Source organism: Sycon ciliatum, chromosome 1, assembly GCF_964019385.1.
Source record: "Sycon ciliatum chromosome 1, ocSycCili1.1, whole genome shotgun sequence".
Lineage (NCBI taxonomy): Eukaryota > Metazoa > Porifera > Calcarea > Leucosolenida > Sycettidae > Sycon > Sycon ciliatum.
Genome location: NC_088643.1, coordinates 17074661 through 17093930, shown reverse-complemented (window position 1 = coordinate 17093930; position 19270 = coordinate 17074661). Strand labels below are relative to the sequence as shown.

At 47.5% G+C, this 19270-nt stretch overlaps 2 protein-coding genes across 2 annotated transcripts; one reads left to right on the top strand and one right to left on the bottom strand.

Moving 5' to 3' along the window:
• Window positions 1-1115: 1115 nt before the first annotated feature.
• Window positions 1116-3073, top strand: LOC135815402 (3 beta-hydroxysteroid dehydrogenase type 7-like). The gene has a single exon (XM_065328696.1). It carries the CDS (start codon window positions 1289-1291, stop codon window positions 2444-2446), a length of 1158 nt encoding a protein of 385 aa, XP_065184768.1. The 5' UTR covers window positions 1116-1288; the 3' UTR covers window positions 2447-3073.
• A 691-nt stretch (window positions 3074-3764) lies between these two features.
• Window positions 3765-13319, bottom strand: LOC135815390 (caveolin-3-like). The gene is made up of 2 exons (XM_065328684.1): window positions 12694-13319; window positions 3765-4751 (listed from the first exon to the last, which is right to left on the bottom strand). Exons 1-2 carry the CDS (start codon window positions 12940-12942, stop codon window positions 4359-4361), a joined length of 642 nt encoding a protein of 213 aa, XP_065184756.1. The 5' UTR covers window positions 12943-13319; the 3' UTR covers window positions 3765-4358.
• Between the last annotated feature and the right edge of the window lie 5951 nt (window positions 13320-19270).

The window sequence follows — 19270 nt, the reverse complement described above, 5'->3', positions numbered from 1 at the left end:
ACCCGTACTCGCCCTCGCCCTCGCGCGCGTGCATCATCAGATCGTAGCCAGCATAGCAGGGGCCGGGGCCGGGGAGGGAGTCGTCAAACAAAAAAAACCGTATTTGACAACCGTCAACCCCCTCATGCAGTCGCTACGAGGTGGTTTGGCTTTTTTTAACATGGTTGTAAAATGACGTTTTTTCAGTCACTTCTAGACAAGCTACGTCCAAATGAATTGTTGCAAGTGGAAGTGCTATCCTTCATGCCCGTTGTGTCCAAGATTGGGAATGATTCCACTTTGGAAAGTGTCTTGAATCATGTCCTACTTTCATTGTATTCTCAGGATTCAAATAATTGGTGTGTCATTTTTTAACAAATTTGTAAAATGGCATCACAAACTGGGATATTCGGTCATCAATGTTCTGAAGTTGATAGATATCACTTCAAGGATTGCTAGTGGATGAAATTAATCTATCAACAGAGGAGTGAACTGCATTGTATGCTGCGAAACCCGTGTTTTTGTATTTGTAACTAGTGGCTGTGTTATACGGTGGAATTGGATAGATAGCATAGCATCGCAGCGATGTTTTCGTTCTCACAGAGTGTATTCCGTGACCTACTGTTCTTCATTACTGTCTCTAGTGATGGCAAGACGGCCTGACGTCGTCCAAAGGCCCTGCGGAAGCAATTCACTGCCCTCCTCGTCCATTCAGGGGCTCATTTTACACATTTTACACAAAATGGCAAAGCACCCACCACTAGTTATACCAACGTGGCAGGGAGAATTAAATATTATATGCACCAAATTTTCTGGTCAATGTTGATCTACGATAAACTGGCTCTCATTTGCCACCACCCATGTTTCGATACAGCCATCCGGAGCAGAGAAACAGCCAGAAGAAAAGCAAATTTTACACATTTGTTAAAAAATGCCAAATGTTAAAGAAAGCCAAATCACCTCGTAGTCGACAAGTTGGAATTACTTGCGCGCGTGCACTTTTGGGAGGACCTACAAGTACGAGCTGATGTCATGATGAGGTACAGCCTACAGGGGTACAGCATGCATCACAAAAAAATCCCACGATCGCTTCAGCTATTTCTAGATCATTAGTCATGTCACCATGGTCTTGTAGTACTAGCGACCTGTTCCTCGCGCGGGTTTTGTGCAACTACTCGTTTCCAGCTTGTTGGGCTGCTTGGTTTTGCCGACCTACTCGCTACGTGAAAAAGCAATTCATTGAGTGAATATTAGTAACCTGTTTTTCTGACCCCCTTGGCACTGAAAGGGTTAAGTGTCATTTCAGAAGATGGATGCTGGAAATAGCCACCGCCGCCTCAGTCACAGGCAGAATGACCCCAGACTTATTGTGCTGGTAACTGGAGGCTCCGGATTCCTGGGCAACAGAATCGTCCAGTCCCTACTGACAACGGAGTGGGTGCGCGAGGTGCGAGTGCTGGACTTACTGTGCTCCGAGTCGCTCCGCGAGTTCGGCGAAGGGGACGTGCGGAAAACGATAGCGTGGATGAAGGGCAGTGTGACTAGTACTGGGGATGTGGAACGCGCAGTCAGCGGAACCGACATTGTGATACACACGGTATCCGTCGTAGCGGAGGGGTTCATGTCGCCGGCCGCAGTGGAGGCGATTAACGTCGGTAGCACTGAGTGCATACTTAAGGCGTGCAGCCAAGGCAACAGCACGACTCGCTGCGTTGTATACGCAGGTACTGTTGCGGCAACCATCACGGACGCGTACGTACCGAACAAAGACGAGTCAACGCCTCTGCCGGAACCGGCAGTCACCATAGGTGAGTATGCTCGCACCAAGAACCTTGCCGAACGTCTGGTGATCTCTTACGATGGCCAGTCGAAGGGCAGTCGCGGTGCTGCTGGGGGTGGTGGTGAGCTGCGAACGTGTGTTCTCCGGTGCCCGCCGATGTACGGCGAAGGTGATCCGTACTGCGTGACCCCGCTGATCGACTCCGCCAAGGCCTGCTTCGGATACGCGCCCAGCATTCTTGATCCGGTGCTTGTGCAAACCGGATACGTTGGCAACATGGCGGACGCCTTCGTGGTGGCTGGTGAGAAGCTAGCGCGCGACCCTTGCGACGCAGCCGGAAAGGCGTTCTTTGTTGGAGATGACACACAGGCAAAGAGCATGACCGACTTTTGTCGCCCGATCCTGAAGCGCCTGGGCTACTCTGTGCTGCCTGTACCAATACCGTCCATCATTCTCTTGCTGCTGGCGTATGCTGTGCAGCTGGTGTTCTCAATTGTCTCACTGTTGGTGCCGTTGAATCCGGCTGGATTCACACTGACTCCGTCCAGAGCACGGCTCATGAGAGCTCCTCACACGTACAGTGACCGTTTGTTTCGTGAAGTGTTCAAATTCCAGCCTCCAGTCACTCCAGAGAGGGCAATGGAGGCGACCGTTGAGTACTATTGCGATCGTCAACGACAACGATAACAGACCTTACATGCCCGGTACCAGATAGTAAATGGACAAACAACATCTATTCCACCTCTCAATGAGGTTACATGTATTATAATTTTAGTACTTGTGGTGACCATGTTGAAGAACTACCCACTGTTGTTCATTGCAATGACATTCTCCAAACTGTCAGTCTTCGTCTAGTCGCGTGCATAGATTTGTTGTGTCAGATTTAGTAGAAGTTTTTTGAATTTTGTCTGAAAGGGCTGTATCCACACGTGTGCATGTCCTTTAATTACAGGGTGTCCAATGGTGTGCTTGATAATGGTGCGAGACTGATCATGTATTAAGATTTTGTAACACCGGTGCTTCTCAGAGAGTAAAGTCATATCGTGCAATAAAAACTATAATGTTAACAGTAGCCTTCTTGCTCTATGACTACTGTAATTTCACTAATGTTCGGTGTACTTTTATTTTCGGTACTTTCGGTGCGTCTGTTTCATACCTAAAATTTCAATACACCGAACAAATATTAACACACATAATCCAATAGGGAACTGCTTCTCTGTACCGAAAATTTCTGTTCACCTAACCTGGCCTGTTGCCCTCATACCGAAAATATTGAGCACCGACAATTTCTGAAATTAGAGTATTTCACTTTCACTGGGTAGTTGAGTCAATCGTGACGCCGTTTTCTCTCTTCATTTGCCTGTTATTTCTCAGTTTCGCCTCCTGCCGGTGTTCATATTATTGAGATGTCTTGTTCCCCATTGGGAACGTGAAAAGCTTACCGTAGTGACGCACATAAAGGCACATGCGCTTGTGAGTGAGTTTTTGCTTTATTTGCTATTTTCGTGGGTTGTTTTGTCTCACACATAGGCGCATGCGCTTGAGGTAGTGTCCCGGTACCCGATAATTATGCACATAGTGCAATACCGCAATGCACATTGAACTATGTGAACATGGTGTTCTTGTGGTGTCTGTGTGTCGCGGGATGAACTGCATTTAGGTTCACTTATAAGCCCATGTGCTTATTTGCGAGGGTGCGCTTATGGCCGGGTATAGGCACATGCACGTTTATATGAGCGTCACTACGGTATGTGCATGGGGTGCAGGATGGATGTCGGGAAAAGGATGTGCGGGAAAGCATTATACAGGACTGGGGATCTAACAATGTGACTCGGAGAGGCATCATTGAATATGCCTCTCCGATATTGCATGCATTCCGTGGCCGTGTCTGGCTTTTCCTGGCATATGAAGAAGTTGGACCTTCGAAGGGAATGGTCCCTTCCAGCTGTCACATCATAAATTAATGGCATCACCACCTCCCCATAATACCACACTGACCAACACATTGCAACATTTGCTGAAAGCTTCAAACCAGGATATAGACTGAATCGTCTCTTCTGTAGCACATGAACTCTGCACTCCGACGGTACAGTGCTGCTCAATGAAGTCCAGTCGCGTCACTAAAGTACGCGCGAGACCGGCGAACGCTGGGCTGCAAAATGGTGCAAGGCGCAAACTTGACTAACGCAACCGGATTTCACTATGATTGAGCAGCACCGTACACATAAACGCAACTGAGGTCAAACGGGCGAGATGTGTGTCCGTTGACCAGGGAGAATGTCAGAAAGCCTGGCGTGCAGAGATCAACTCCTCAAGGGCACCAGTGTATCATTGGGTGCAGGCTGCTACCTGTGACCTGACATGACTATGCCGGGGGCAAACTCCAGAGAGGTCACACATGATCGAGTCACGACAAGCCTTTCGCAGCCTTGCCCGACTCTGATGGGGCAGGAAATGCGGAAAATGCAGAGGGGGGGGGGGGGTATGCTAAAAGCAACTAGGAGCAGTACATCATGCACTAAACCGGTTTCCTCATCAGTGAAAAAAGTTCTGAAAGCTCAGCTGTCCCATGTCGAAGTTAGGCTGTTCACTTTGAATCCTAAATTGCTGACGCTATGCCACCTGCGGTGGCGCTGACTCCTGCTTCAACCAAGTTCTTCTTGGAAAGGGTGAGCCGCAATGAGTTCCAAACAAAGTCGACTCCACTGTAGAACGGACTGCATGCACCGCGGATGACGGCCCTGCCAAGGATTCCCCACGCATAGGTGAAGGTTTTGGAGAAGCGAACCAGGGGGCTCCACAGCCAATTCACGACGTAGGAGCACGAGCCGAAAAGCAGTCCCCAGCCAAACGCCAGGAGCACACCGGTTAGCAGAACAAGGATTTTGTACAACCAGTCTCGCGTGAAGTGGAAGACCATGCGGTGCACCTTTTTGCCCTGTTCGATGCTCTCCGTGCCTCTCTGCTCCTTGACAATGTCAGAGAAGTTGATCTGTTCCAACAAGGATAAAACGGTGCACCCGCATGCACATACACACACATACGCATGCACACACACAGTTGTTGTGCACACACACACACACACACACACACACACACACACACATACACACAGTATTACACCTGGACCCTCGCTTTCCGACGATGAGAATGTGAATGTGTACATATGCACTGGTTCAATAATAGGGAAGGCTTTTCCAGGTACATATTCTGCCCAGCAAGATCATCACTGTTAACTACAGGGCCCCACATTCGTCACTGCCTGATACATCACTGGCTTGCCAGGGCTCAGTGCAGGCAAAGCGACACGGCACGGGTATGAAACGGCAAGCGTGTAGTCCTGATTCTCTATCAGAACAGGGCTCAAGCAGTACCATACTGAATATGCTCAATTCCCATGTGGGGTCCACAAAGCCAGACTCTTTGACAACTTGATGCAGCCAAAGTTCAAGGTGTGTGTGCGCGTGTGTGTGCGGCCGGTCATAGTCCTATAGGCTTACCATTGTGGCTATGCAACATGAGTTACATGACCACTACAGTTGAACCTGCAGCACTACGACGCAACGCGAGTCAGATCAGAACTGCATTGGACAGATGATATTACTACAGGCGATAGATAAACTTTGTACTAATCTGGCATGTTTCGCTACACAAAGTCCATTCTTAGGACCGATATATTCTACTATGCGATAAAATTGCTTGTAAGAATAAAAGTGCACTTGAAACCCGTGTTATGATTATGAAAACATGAGACTTCATTCTTGTAGGCAGTATATTCTTTTACACGACCACGCTATAACCGATACGCACTGCACCAGTTATGACCCAACCATTACCAGGTTTTTATATGATTATTGCCAGGATCAAACCCCACAAAATCTGGGTCATTTTCACACAGTGAGAAACTGAGGGTCGTTCGAATTGTCTTCATCAACTGTTCAAACAAATTTTATAAAGAGATTAGTTGAAGTGTCCCATTAGAACGGTTTCTATCATTTTAGAGTTTTTCAGTGGAATTGTCATGGTGATGATGACGTCCGATCAGATCGACCATCTCCACGTACTACGTGACGTAGCTATTCCAAACTCTTCGAAACTAATCCACCTTCCCATCGGATGAGCCTAAGTTTCGAGGAGTTCAAGTTCGAGGAGCTTCGTCACTGAAGAGGCCAGTAAGGCCACCTCTTCAGAAAAACGAAACACCTTAAAAAGTCAAAGAGTGACAATTCGAACGCGCCCTAACAAGATCCAGGTTTGGGGTTCCTTATTTAAAAACCTGTTTACCGAAGGATGTACCCAGAGTGCTGACAGTGCTCAACACCACAAAGGCAGAGCGTAATACACAACAGAACAACAAGGACAATCAAGGCTTGTTTGCTGCTACTTTAAGTTTCATGCTCACGCAATCATCAGGCAACATGAAGATCGGGTGCCGACCATGCCGGGTATATATGGCAGGAGAGGGTGGTATAAAAATCTGTGTGAGACTGTGGGGGCTAGCGCAGTAGCGGCGGTGTTTTAGGCAGGGGCTGTGTGCAGAGTGTGTGGTTGTTGAAGGCAGGGGCTAGCAGTGCAGTGTTAGCGCAGAGTGTGTGGCTGGTGTGGGCAGGAGGTGGTGAACAATGCGTGTGGATGTTGTAGGCAGGAGGCTGTAGAGCTAGCAGTGTGATAATAGCGCAATGTAAATGGATATGTCTGGTGTGGGCAGGGTGTTATGAGCAAGGTGTGTGAACGTGAATGGTGTGGGCAGGAGGCTGTGGAGACATGTTTAGGTGACACCGTGGTTTTTTAGGAGATACTTGTTCTCGTGTCGGCACTTGGACACCATTTCGGAGCGCTTGTTGAGGCTGGACGGTGACCCTAGCGTGTTCAGGATGTGATACTTTTCTCTGGTACAGAGGGAACACCGCTTCGTGATGTTGGAGTATGCCCGGGCGCGATCTTTTATCCTCCATTCGACTTCGTATTGGGCGTTGGGTTTCTTCAGCTTCCAGATGTAGTTGGAGAACTCAGTGCAGCTGGAGTACTTCTCGTATCTTGTTGTAGTCATGTGGTTGTCATGGCGTGACTTGAATGGTGGCGCCGACATACCGGTGTATTCCTTTTTGGTGGGGCCTGACGTTATGGATGCCACATATATCAGCTCCGTCGTTTGGCATTCACCGTTGAGTGGACAAGATGGCTTGTCTCGGCAGTTGCAGGGCTTTTCCGGTTTTTTCGTTTGCGGGCAGAGGACCGCTTTGTTGTGGCCTTTGATGCGTGCAGCCATATTTGGCATGCAACTGTAGCTTATCTTGATGGTGTTTTTTGTGAATATTTTTCCGAGCTTCGACTGCGGGGGGAAGTGCTTCTTAATGAGCGCGAGGAATCTTCCACCGATGTTTGTTTTCACATTACGGCTGTAGGGCGGGTTGTACCAAATCACCTTCCTCTTCCTTTTCTTCTTTTTGCTTGTTTTCTGTTTGAACTCTAGCGTGCTAGGGTGGCCGCTGGCGTTGAGGGCCTCCGCGCCGCAAGGCGCGTCAACCTCGGATACTCTCTGAAGAATATCCCCTTGCCCAGCCACAAGGAGTACACACTATGTCTCATTGAAAGGACGAAACAACTCATAAAGAGGATGCGCTGGAGAGCAATATTCTACCTACGTGGTGACAGAAAAGAAGACGGCCAAGAAGGAGAAACCTTCGGATTCAAAACAAGAAAATGCCCACCGCAAGTGGACGAGATGAAGAAATTCGAAGACGATATGTATGAGATGATTGGCAGCGTGAGTTACCGCAGCGTGCATGACGAACTACAGGACAAGATGAAGGAAGACTTACAAACGATCAGCAGCTCCAACGACATAATCGTACCCGCAGACAAAACACGAAACCTGTACAAGATGCCGCCAGAAGAATACAGGAAGCTACTCCACGACAACATCACAAGAAACTACCAAGCGGCACCAGAAGGCTCCTACGACACCATCAACGACGAGGCCAAGAAAATCGCTGCTGATAAGGGCCTGGAGGACCGCATCGACATCATGGCAAAGGCAGAAGCTTTCGTCACCATCAAGGACCACAAAGAAAACTTCCCCCGGAACATACCATGCCGCCTAATTAACCCTGCGAAGCCGGAGATAGGCATTATCAGCAGAAAGATACTGAGCGGCATAGTGGAAGCGCTGCGGGACAAACCCAACATCAACCTATGGAAAAACACATCCTCCGTCATAAACTGGTTCAAGGCAATCGAGGAGAAGGCTAGCCACACGTTCGTGATGTTTGATATAGTGGATTTCTATCCATCTATTTCCGAAAACTTGCTGAGCCTAGCCCTCGCCTACGCTAAGCAGTTCGTGGCAATTCCTGACTGTGACGCCGACATAATACTACACGCGAGGCAGTCACTGCTATTCGGAGCTAACCGAACATGGGCAAAGAAAAACAGAGACGGGCTGTTCGATGTTACCATGGGATTCTTCGATGGCGCTGAAGCATGTGAGATGGTCGGCGCCTTCCTCCTGGGTAAACTCGAACAGCACTTCAGTAGCGGCTCGGTAGGCCTCTACAGAGACGGGCTTGCCGTCCTCCGTAACGCCACTGGCCACAGTGCGGACAAAGTAAGGAAAGCTGTCATCGACACCTTCAAGACGCTGGGGCTAAAAATCACGATAGACGTCAACCTGAACGCTGTTAACTACCTAGACATCACAATGAGCCTCTCCACAGGAACCTACCAACCGTACCGAAAACCCAACGACACCCCACTGTATGTTAACGTCAATTAACGTCAATTATAAGCGCATGCGCTTATAATTGAACACTATTGGTGAAACACTCGGAAGCTGAATATACTGGGAAGCTGAATATACTGGGAAGCTGAATATACTGCTAGGCATTGTGATAACTAGAGGTCAAAGGGGTGTACCGGGTACCCGGGTACCCGACCGGTAATCTCAGGTACCGTTAGTAAAAGGGTACCCATTTGGATTTTGATGAACCAGTCAGTACGAAGCAACACTCCTGGGATCGTGTATTCCAGGCGGGAGTCAATTATTTATAACTCCACGCTGGATGTCTGCATTGTTGTTGCATTTTCGCACCTAGTAGATCTACTCCTGCGACTATCAGACACCAACTGATTTGCGAATCACAATGTGATATCAAAATGCAACCCGAGAACAGATTAATTAAAATCTTGATTTATGTGAAAATTGCGCAAAAACTTAAACATGGCTGCTAAAGGGTACCCGTTAACCCGCCCGTTAAGAAAATCACCCGTTCGTTAGTTAAGGTACTAGTACTCTTTTCGCGGCTGTATCTGGGCCGACCGCACAAGAACAGGCATTACTTTGGTCCCACACAAGCAAATCACTCCAAATTTTCTTCACACACAGATGAAAGGGTAGTGATTGCAACAGCAGAAAATATATTGTCATGCTTTGCGAGATCCTTGGAAAATGTAAATCAGAATGTACACTTTCTGTCGATATGACGGGCTACACATTTTCTTAAAAAAATGTCCAGGAAAAGACTATTTGATGGGTCTAAATTTGTTGGATCCAAACCATCTAGGTCTGGGGAAGGGCACCTGGGTCAGCAGAAGTCCATCCAAAGGAAAAAAGGACGCACAATACACCTTATAAAACAACATATATAATACGCGACCGTGTTGCAACATTTGAGAGAGGGCAAAGATTGTTCCAGTTAAAGTGTTGCTCTTGAAAACACCCAGGTGCCCTAGGCCTGGGCATCACCTTTCCAAAAATGTATACTTTGGGGGGTGTCCAGACACTTTATCCAAGAGAAAACTTCAGAAAACACACTCGCAGTAGGCTAAAAATAGTGAAAAAAAGGGGTCCAAAACAGACAAAAATGCAGGCATAAGCTGTAATGTCAGCAACAAAACCTCACCAAACCAAGCTAAAATCCACCAGCCTCATATGTGACACCTTCTTGCTCTGTTCTTTGCTCTTCCCAGCCCTTTTTCTTTCTTCTCCTCTTCTTTCTTGTGCTTTTTTGCAATGCTGAACTGGCCACTTCGGCATGTGCAATGCGGTCCGTATCCTCCTTCTTCAGTGCCTTGATGGTGTTATGGCCAACAGAACACGACATTTCTCTCAAGAACTTGACAAAGGCTCATGGCACCATCATTGAAAGTGCATGTAGCAAGATTTGCAGCGAGCTCCACCACACAGCGACCTGCATTGACTTCCTTCGGGCACATGCGCCACACGACACCATTGAATGCTTCTTTGGCATTTTGTGTGGCACCAAGCAAGCATCGTTTCAGAAGTGCCTGGTCTGCCAGTCTTCGGTAAACAGGCACCAGCAACTTGTAGATGGCCTCTGGCTTCGGGATTTTCTGCTAACAGCTGCTGGGCAGCGTAGTTGCGGCTTTTCTCGCCAACCGTGTGTGCAGCCTCAATTGCAGCTTGTTGGTGTTTCTAGAAGTTCGTCTTGTTGACAGGCTTGGGGAGGTCCATAATGGCACAGAATTTCTGGAGACCAGAGTGTCCTCGGCCAATGGGCCTGGCAGCTAAAACGGAGCATCGGTTGACGTCAAAAAATCTTGTTCTTATGGACGATGAAAACTTGACATTAGCACCAGGACATGATTCTGATGAACAGGATATGACCATGTGTGATCCTAAGCCCTTGCTGTCTCTCCTTTTCCAAAATGATACCGCCAACTTTACAAACTGCACACACATTTCAGCAGAATCTCCTGCAGCTGCTCCAAGTCGAAAATACGTTTCCCGCACCAGTATGGGGCTCATCAGCCTCGAAACAATCACTGTCATCACTGCTGTCACTCGTGTCTGGGTTCGAGGTCAGTGAGGTATCAGACTCCGTTCCAACATCGCCATCGCTGTCTGATGTCTCCTGCTCCCACCAGGGTTTGCAGCCGACGAGCTTTGCAAATGAAGAGCTACGTCCAATATCTTCTGGCTCCGCTTCCACAGGAACAGGGTTAGGATCGGGAGCTGTTTCAGGCTTCTTTCCATAATATTTCTTCTTTTTGGCAACGTAGTATCTACCTTTCCATTTTTTTGTTTCCCATCTTCAAGCTCAGCACAGCGAGTGCAGAATAGTTGCTGTTTGTGATGCAAAAAGCGCAAGGGAACCCAGTTTTTACGCTGGGTCGCCATTTTGTGCAGTCATGGTAACGAATATTTGAATTTTTTCCACGTGGCATGAGTACTCATTTTTGCTCCTGACAGCTAGCATGGTCACGCTGCAGTGCGTACATCGTACATACCCACGCACTTCACTGGCCTGTAACTCTGCAAAGACTGTGCCGATTCGCCTCAAATTTTGGATTCCACAGGTTCAGGGCCTTGTGCGTCCACTGAAAGAGTCAAAAAAGCCGATTTCTAAACTTCGATTTTTGACCCTACAAAGGAGTACTAGTACCTTAAAGGTACACCCGTTTGACCCCTAGTGATAACACCATTGTTTAGGACACAGACAAACCTGTATTGCACATATAAGCGCATGGGCTTCTACCCGAACATGTTCACACAGCAACAAATCTTTTTTGTAGCAAATTTTCACTTATAAGCCCATGGGCTTATATGTGGGGAAGTACGGTAAGAACATCCCAGCTGGAATTAACAACCGACTGGCAAGCATCTCCTGCTCAGAGGCGGTGTTCCGTGACGCTATCCCCATCTACGCGGAGGCCCTCAACGCCAGCGGCCACCCTAGCACGCTAGAGTTCAAACAGAAAACAAGCAAAAAGAAGAAAAGGAAGAGGAAGGTGATTTGGTACAACCCGCCCTACAGCCGTAATGTGAAAACAAACATCGGTGGAAGATTCCTCGCGCTCATTAAGAAGCACTTCCCCCCGCAGTCGAAGCTCGGAAAAATATTCACAAAAAACACCATCAAGATAAGCTACAGTTGCATGCCAAATATGGCTGCACGCATCAAAGGCCACAACAAAGCGGTCCTCTGCCCGCAAACGAAAAAACCGGAAAAGCCCTGCAACTGCCGAGACAAGCCATCTTGTCCACTCAACGGTGAATGCCAAACGACGGAGCTGATATATGTGGCATCCATAACGTCAGGCCCCACCAAAAAGGAATACACCGGTATGTCGGCGCCATCATTCAAGTCACGCCATGCCAACCACATGACTACAACAAGATACGAGAAGTACTCCAGCTGCACTGAGTTCTCCAACTACATCTGGAAGCTGAAGAAACCCAACGCCCAATACGAAGTCGAATGGAGGATAAAAGATCGCGCCCGGGCATACTCCAACATCACGAAGCGGTGTTCCCTCTGTACCAGAGAAAAGTATCACATCCTGAACACGCTAGGGTCACCGTCCAGCCTCAACAAGCGCTCCGAAATGGTGTCCAAGTGCCGACACGAGAACAAGTATCTCCTAAAAAACCACGGTGTCACCTAAACATGTCTCTACAGCCTCCTGCCCACACCATTCACATTCACACGCCTTGCTCATAACACCCTGCCCACACCAGACATATTCATTTACATTGCGCTATTATCACACTGCTAGCTCTACAGCCTCCTGCCTACAACATCCACACGCATTGTTCACCACCTCCTGCCCACACCAGCCACACACTCTGCGCTAACACTGCACTGCTAGCCCCTGCCTTCAACAACCACACACTCTGCACACAGCCCCTGCCTAAAACACCACCGCTACTGCGCTAGCCCCCACAGTCTCACACAGATTTTTTATACCACCCTCTCCTGGCATATATACCGGCATGGTCGGCACCCGATCTTCATGTTGCCTGATGATTGCGTGAGCATGAAACTTAAAGTAGCAGCAAACAAGCCTTGATTGTCCTTGTTGTTCTGTTGTGTAAAAACCTGTTTAGAAAAGACGAACGACAGGCCTGGGACAGGCCTTGGTTGGGAATATTGTGTACTAGTCTACATGTACATGTGCATGACTGTACTTACGGAAGAAGTGGTCAGCCAGCCCATGTCTGGGTCTTCGTCTTTCCTCTTCGGCTCGAAGAGCGGATTGTTTTCCCGCACCGTTCCAGTCTCCACACCGGCTTCAACCGTGGACGTCGTGTTGTAGCGGACATTTCCGCTCGTGTACTGCCTCTCGCCACCGAGTAGAGGAACGTATCGACTAGGATCACCGAGTCCGCCAGCAGTCGATTGGTAGCCCTTTCTGTTCAAGCCGTCATCCGACTCGGCCATGTCTCTCACGCCAATTATTTATCTCACGCCAAGTAAGTTGACGAAAGCAAGCCTGTTCTTTCTTGGCAGTATCAGGACATGGGTAGATCTACACTACACGCTCAGCCCTCCATCGAACTAACTTGCTAAGCGATCGTCGAAACTCAACTTTATTTGTCCGCCGAATTCTCTACTCCACATACTCTCTATTCTCTACTCGACAACCAGGAAAGTCCTGTACAGATGGCACAGCCTTGCCAGCCCGGATACGCTGCGTCCCGCTCCGTCGATCTTCTACCATCCACAGACCATAGCACAAGCTAGGAACTCGACGGTGCAGCGTAGTCAGCATGCCAGAAATACACGTCGACCGCGTTGGGTTCGATCTTCACTCCTGCACTTGGCAACTTTGACTTGGGCAGCCGCCTGGCCTGGGCCTGGGGACCAGGAAAACTGACTGCAGCGAGGTCGAAACGCACGAATGCTGCTTCTGCCACCTCACCACAAACCTCCAAGAGAGCTGTCATACCGTATTATCTCTAATATAAGCACGGTCCTTTAATTTTTCAATGTACCTCCGCCCCGTGCTATTAATGGAGACGTTCCTTTATTGGAGACTGTTCCATTATTATTTCAACCTCATTTCAGAAGCATGTTGCCATGCCAAATTCATGTCAGACACACACATTTCAGGGTTTTTTCGCCGGTACAGATAATGAATTTACACAGTGTGCTTATAATGGAGACTGAGCACTTTATTTTTTGAATGCCGCCCCAAGGTGTTCTATTATTGGAGACGTGCTATTATTGGAGACTGTGCTTATATTAGAGATAATACGGTATGCTACAAAGTCCAATCATGTACAGGTAGATCTACATGACTGTACAATGTAAGTAGGCCTCGACCAGGGAGTCGTATAGACCGTCTATACGACTCCCTGGCCTCGACCTGATAACATCCTCGATTCCTGTGCATAGTTTATACTTTTGCCATAACTCTATGTCACTTAGTATGTGCTTTCATTACATTGCATTTCCAACAATACAAGGAAATACCAACAACGCACATAGTTATCAGGTTTAAAGGGGAAGTTAAGGCAAAAATTAAAATTTCACCAGTTGTAGTCTTCTGGGTGCTGAGTCGAATGGTCGTGGTCCGAGGAAGCTGAGACGCTCCCTTCCTACTTGAATCCCAATCGAACTCGCGCACTTCCACCGAAACTGGGTGACTGCGCCCTACGAGATGGGGATTTGTATGCAAAATGTCACTAAAAGCGCGATTTCGTTCTTATAAAAGCACGGATGACCGCGATTGGCCCATATGTTGTAGTCTTTTTGGACGCTGAGTCGACTGGTTTTGGTCCGAAAAGGCTGCGATGCAGCGTTCGCCCCTAATTCCCAATCGAACATGGTTGAACAAGCGGTCACGTGCTCCTGCGTACACCAGTCACCTGGTCACCGTGCCTGCAGGGTACAACTTACAGCCTGTTTTGACCTTTTTTGGGTGCACTCCTGTCACTCGAGTTGAACCTTGGTGTGAAAGTTGTCGCCTGCTGGCGTGGTGACCAGGTGATTTTGGCACCCAGGAGCACGTGACCGCTTGTTCAACCATGTTCGATTGGGAATAAAGGAGGAACGCTGCATCGCAGCTTTTTCGGACCAAAACCAGTCGACTCAGCGTCCAAAGGACTACAACATATGGGCCAATCGCGGTCATCCGTGCTTTTATAAGAACGAAATGGCGCTTTTAGTGACATTTTGCATACAAATCCCCATCTCGTAGGGCGCAGTCACCCAGTTTCGGTGGAAGTGCGCGAGTTCGATTGGGATTCAAGTAGGAAGGGAGCGTCTCAGCTTTCTCGGACCAAGACCATTCGACTCAGCACCCCGAAGACTACAACCAAGAGTACATAACCCCCCAGAGTGTGCAACTCCACTATGGGTGCTGTCTAGGCCTTGACAGATTATGCTAGCATAATTTTTCGCATAATTCCTACCAAAATCGAATAATCGCATAATTCGAGACAAATTGCATAAGAATCGCATAAAATTGGAATAATCCGCCTGTTCGCATCAAATTCCATACAGTTGTACATGTTCTGCAAGTACAGGTCGTCCCCCGTTAATACGAGTCCGGTTAGTACATAAACCCCGTTAGTACATAAGAAATCTCAAGTCCCGGACGAAACGTGGTCACTTCCATACAAATTTTGTCGGTTAGTACATAATTCGTTAGTACATAAACCCCGTTAGTACATAACATTTCTCCGTACCCGCATGCCACCTACCCCAATAGTACATAATTTGTTGGTCTTGTGGCCTTCCAGTGGAGGCACATCGCGTTCTAGTTTCTACTTGTGGATGCAATTAGCTCAGAAATCAGAGTGCACATCACAAACCGACAAAGCTCTGTTTTTTTCCCGAGTGACTATACAGGCGCGGCTAGGGCATGTATCATGCAAACTGTAGTCTCTTCGCTGACTGTGACCGGTATAACATAATTTTTATGTTATATTGAGGGAATCAAGAATATCTCGCTGCCTAGCCATGGTAGCGAGAAACACTCAGAAAAGTAGAAAAAAGTGAAAAATCCTGGTACACAAGCAAGTTATGTACACTTTCGTTTAGTACATAAACCCCGTTAATACATAACATTTGTCAAGACCCAGAGATTATGTATTAACGAGGGACGACCTGTACAAGTACAAGTAGATACATGTACACCAGGAAGTCGTGGGTTTACGACTCCCTTGAGAACATGTCCAGTTCACTACAATCAGTGACGGTAGTAGCTAGGTCGGACGGTACGTTGACCCCATTGAACTTTTGCTACTACAGTACAACGCCCTCTACAAAAAAATCCCCTGTTATTTTGCACAGAACCATTAAACATTGGCAGCATATGTGAGCATAATGCGGCATAATATGATAACTTTTAGCATACAAATAGCATAATTCTGCAATTTTTCAGCAATGCGAAAAGCATAATTTCACGAAAATATTAGCATAATCTGTCAAGGCCTAGTGCTGTCCCGACAGAATTTCAAGTTGACGTCATTTTGATGATGCAATGCGCACTGTACACGGATTATCAGACGAATCCGGAACCTGTGGTTGACCGAAGCCGATCGATCCTGTACAAATTATTGCAAAGAAAAACGTGTGATGCGTTGAATGACACCCGTACACATGTTGTAAATCACTGCTGCAAGGAGCATTGCGTCATACATAATGACGTCAACTTGAAATTCTGTCGGGACAACAGGGTATGTGGGAGTTGCACACTCTGGGGGTATACCAGGCATTCGCCTAGTGTTTTTTTGTTAGACTTAGAGCCAATAATAATAATAATAATAATAATAATAATAACGGGGTTTGCTCCCCACACTGGAGCTCGCGCTATTCCGCCGACTTTACTTGACACTTGACTGACTCACGACTGCCATCCAGAGTCCATCGAACCTTCTACTCGGCAAACCTGCAAGAAAGCACCACTCCCCGCTCAATACACAGTGTTTCGGGGAATTCACCCCTCATCAGTTGAGCTTGAGTAGGCTGAGGAAGATTGTGCCTGAAGAGCACCACTTATATGCTCTCCAGGCACAAACATCACCAGGGATACAAACTTACAGAGACGCGAGACGCTCCATTTCCAGCGCGACAAACACCTCGTGAACACCAGATAGCAGCGTGAGTCAGTGTCGCTCCTGGACGGTGAGACCAGACGTTGAGGACCCTCGGTCATTCGCAACGCTGTCACCTCCAAACCAACTAGTCGCAAGCCCGCGCTGGGCACAACAGTAGATCTACGAAGTAGTGGTTGCGACTTCGGCGATGATTTGTAAGAAAGGGTTTGCTCCCCACACTGGAGGGCTTGAAAGTGATGACGTCAAAACGGCCAGGGAGTAGTAAGTTGACATCAGATTTCTATTTTTGGATCCACTAAGGTGTGACTTTGCCATTGCCTAAGTATGTGCGTGCATAGCAACCCACTCATGTCGCATGCAGGTGTGACTTTTATTTCGCCACCAGTTGTAACCCCGCCCCCAGTAGCCAAATCAGTCAGTTTCATTGGCTACATCACCATGCTGTGGGTAAGACCGCTTGAAATGTGCTTGGATCCATACAAAAACTGGATCCAAGTGGATCCAGTTTTTGAATTTTTGAAATTGTTGCTATGCTGTGACGTAGCACTTTCAAGCCCTATTCCGCCGACTTTACTTGACACTTGAAACACTGTGTATTGAGCAGGGAGTGGTGCTTTCTTGCAGGTTTGCCGAGTCGAAGGTTCGATGGACTTCTCGTGTGCTCTGGATGGCAGTCGTGAGTCAGTCAAGTGTCAAGTAAAGTCGGCGGAATAGCGCGAGCTCCAGTGTGGGGAGCAAACCCTTTCTTACAAATCATCGCCGAAGTCGCAACCACTACTTTTAAAATAATAACAACAAAAAAATAAGTATATGTTATCGCATGGTTGCAAGGGCCTTATGGCATATTATTGCCCCGAGAGGTTAGCCCGAGGGCCGTAGGCCCGAGGGCTAACCTCGAGGGGCAATAATATGCCATAAGGCCCGCAGCAACCATGCGATAACGAATTTATCACATGGCCCACAGAGCAGACCATTGGGCTGCTGTTGAAATTGGCCCAAATGCCAACACATTATGACCACAATGTATATTGATGTGCTATCATTATCAAAACAGGAAAAATGAAGATATTTCTCCTACACCCTAACAAAAAGTCTGCTACAGGCCGTCAGAGAGTATACAGTACTGAAAGACGGAGACAGAAAAAAAATGCCGGCACCGTACCGCATCGTCATAGCAATAGACATGGCAACGACAATAAATACAGCAGAATCATAATTTCAGTTGAAAAATTAAGAGTGCTACCACAAAGAGTTTCTTCGTGTTTACATGTGTATCAGGAAGTTGTCAAATACAGTACTGCAACAAGTGCAAGTATTTGACGACTCCCTGGTGTGTAATTCTGAGGACAATTTTTCCGGTTCTTCTTTTTTCAGCTCAAGATAGCTGTATTTTTCATTGCAAAACATTCCTGAATTGTTGTGTTTGTTGTTCAAGCAAAGGTGAAGGCAGAGGACAAATGAGCCTGGTAAGATTTTGCGTGGCACATGAAGACCACACACAGGCAGTGACTTTGCGAGGATCTGAAAACGCACGACGCTGAGTTGAATTTGTGTTATTTCAAATAATTGTTTGTGATCACAGTGCCACTTCGAGCAGAACTGAATCTTATCCAAAAGCTTACCGACGGTCAGGCTGCCAACATGACTGAACAAAATTAATGATCCCTGCAAGCACCACACGGCAGACGTCCGAGGCCATGTCCATTGCCGGGATGTCCATCTCCAAAAAGAATTCCATCTTCGTCTCAATGCTACACTGCGACTCGTCGTAGAGTCGTACATTCTACAGAGTCGTCGTAGTCACGCGAGGAAAGCTGAGATCGCCACTTTCGACCACGCGTTCACATGTCACCCTGCGCCGTACAGTCACCATGCCCACCATGTTCACATCCCGCCGTAGATTTCACGCGTACAGTCTCAGTCAGGGTTGTCACTGACGACGGGCTTTGGACGCGGGCGTTGGACTGATTTATTGCCCGCTCATACAGACCAGTGATTGGCCCGATCCAAGGAAACACTCACGTGACATGTGATAATAATAGGCACTTCAGGCGGTTTTTTCAAAACCAGAAATACTCATATTTCTTTCTTGTATCCGATTCAGATAGGTTTAGGAAGACTCCACAGAAAATTTGAAGCAAAAAGAATAACTAACTAACTTACTTGGCACAGAGATATAGCCATCCAAAGTCGGAGAATTGAATAACGGCAATTTCAGTATTTCGACGGCACCAGCAGTAGGCCTTGGCGGATAATGCTCGAAAAGGTGGCAGATTCCTTTTTTTTGCACCGAAATTGGCAGAACCATACAAACCTTATGGCGGGCAATTCCTCGAATTCTGCTCCATTTCTTTATCCACATACCAAACATGCATGAAACTTACCAGAAAAAGTACCGAATTCTGCCAATTTTTCTGCCGGCATTATCCGCCAAGGCCTAACCAGCAGCATATCAGAAATTGGCAGGACTTGCTTCAGTGTCTATAGTGGCAAAATACCAGGCTCGCTGGAAGCAGGTCAAAATAACCAGATGAATGTAGAAACAGCATGGTTTGGAAAAACTTCGCATTTTTCATCCGTCCGGCAGCTCAGACGAAGATATCGGGTGTGGTCACCATGGCAACTCCATAGCAACTCCATCGCAACAGCATGAAAACAGTGCAGAGAAGCCTTTGGAAAAGCATAAGATGAGACTTTGAGGT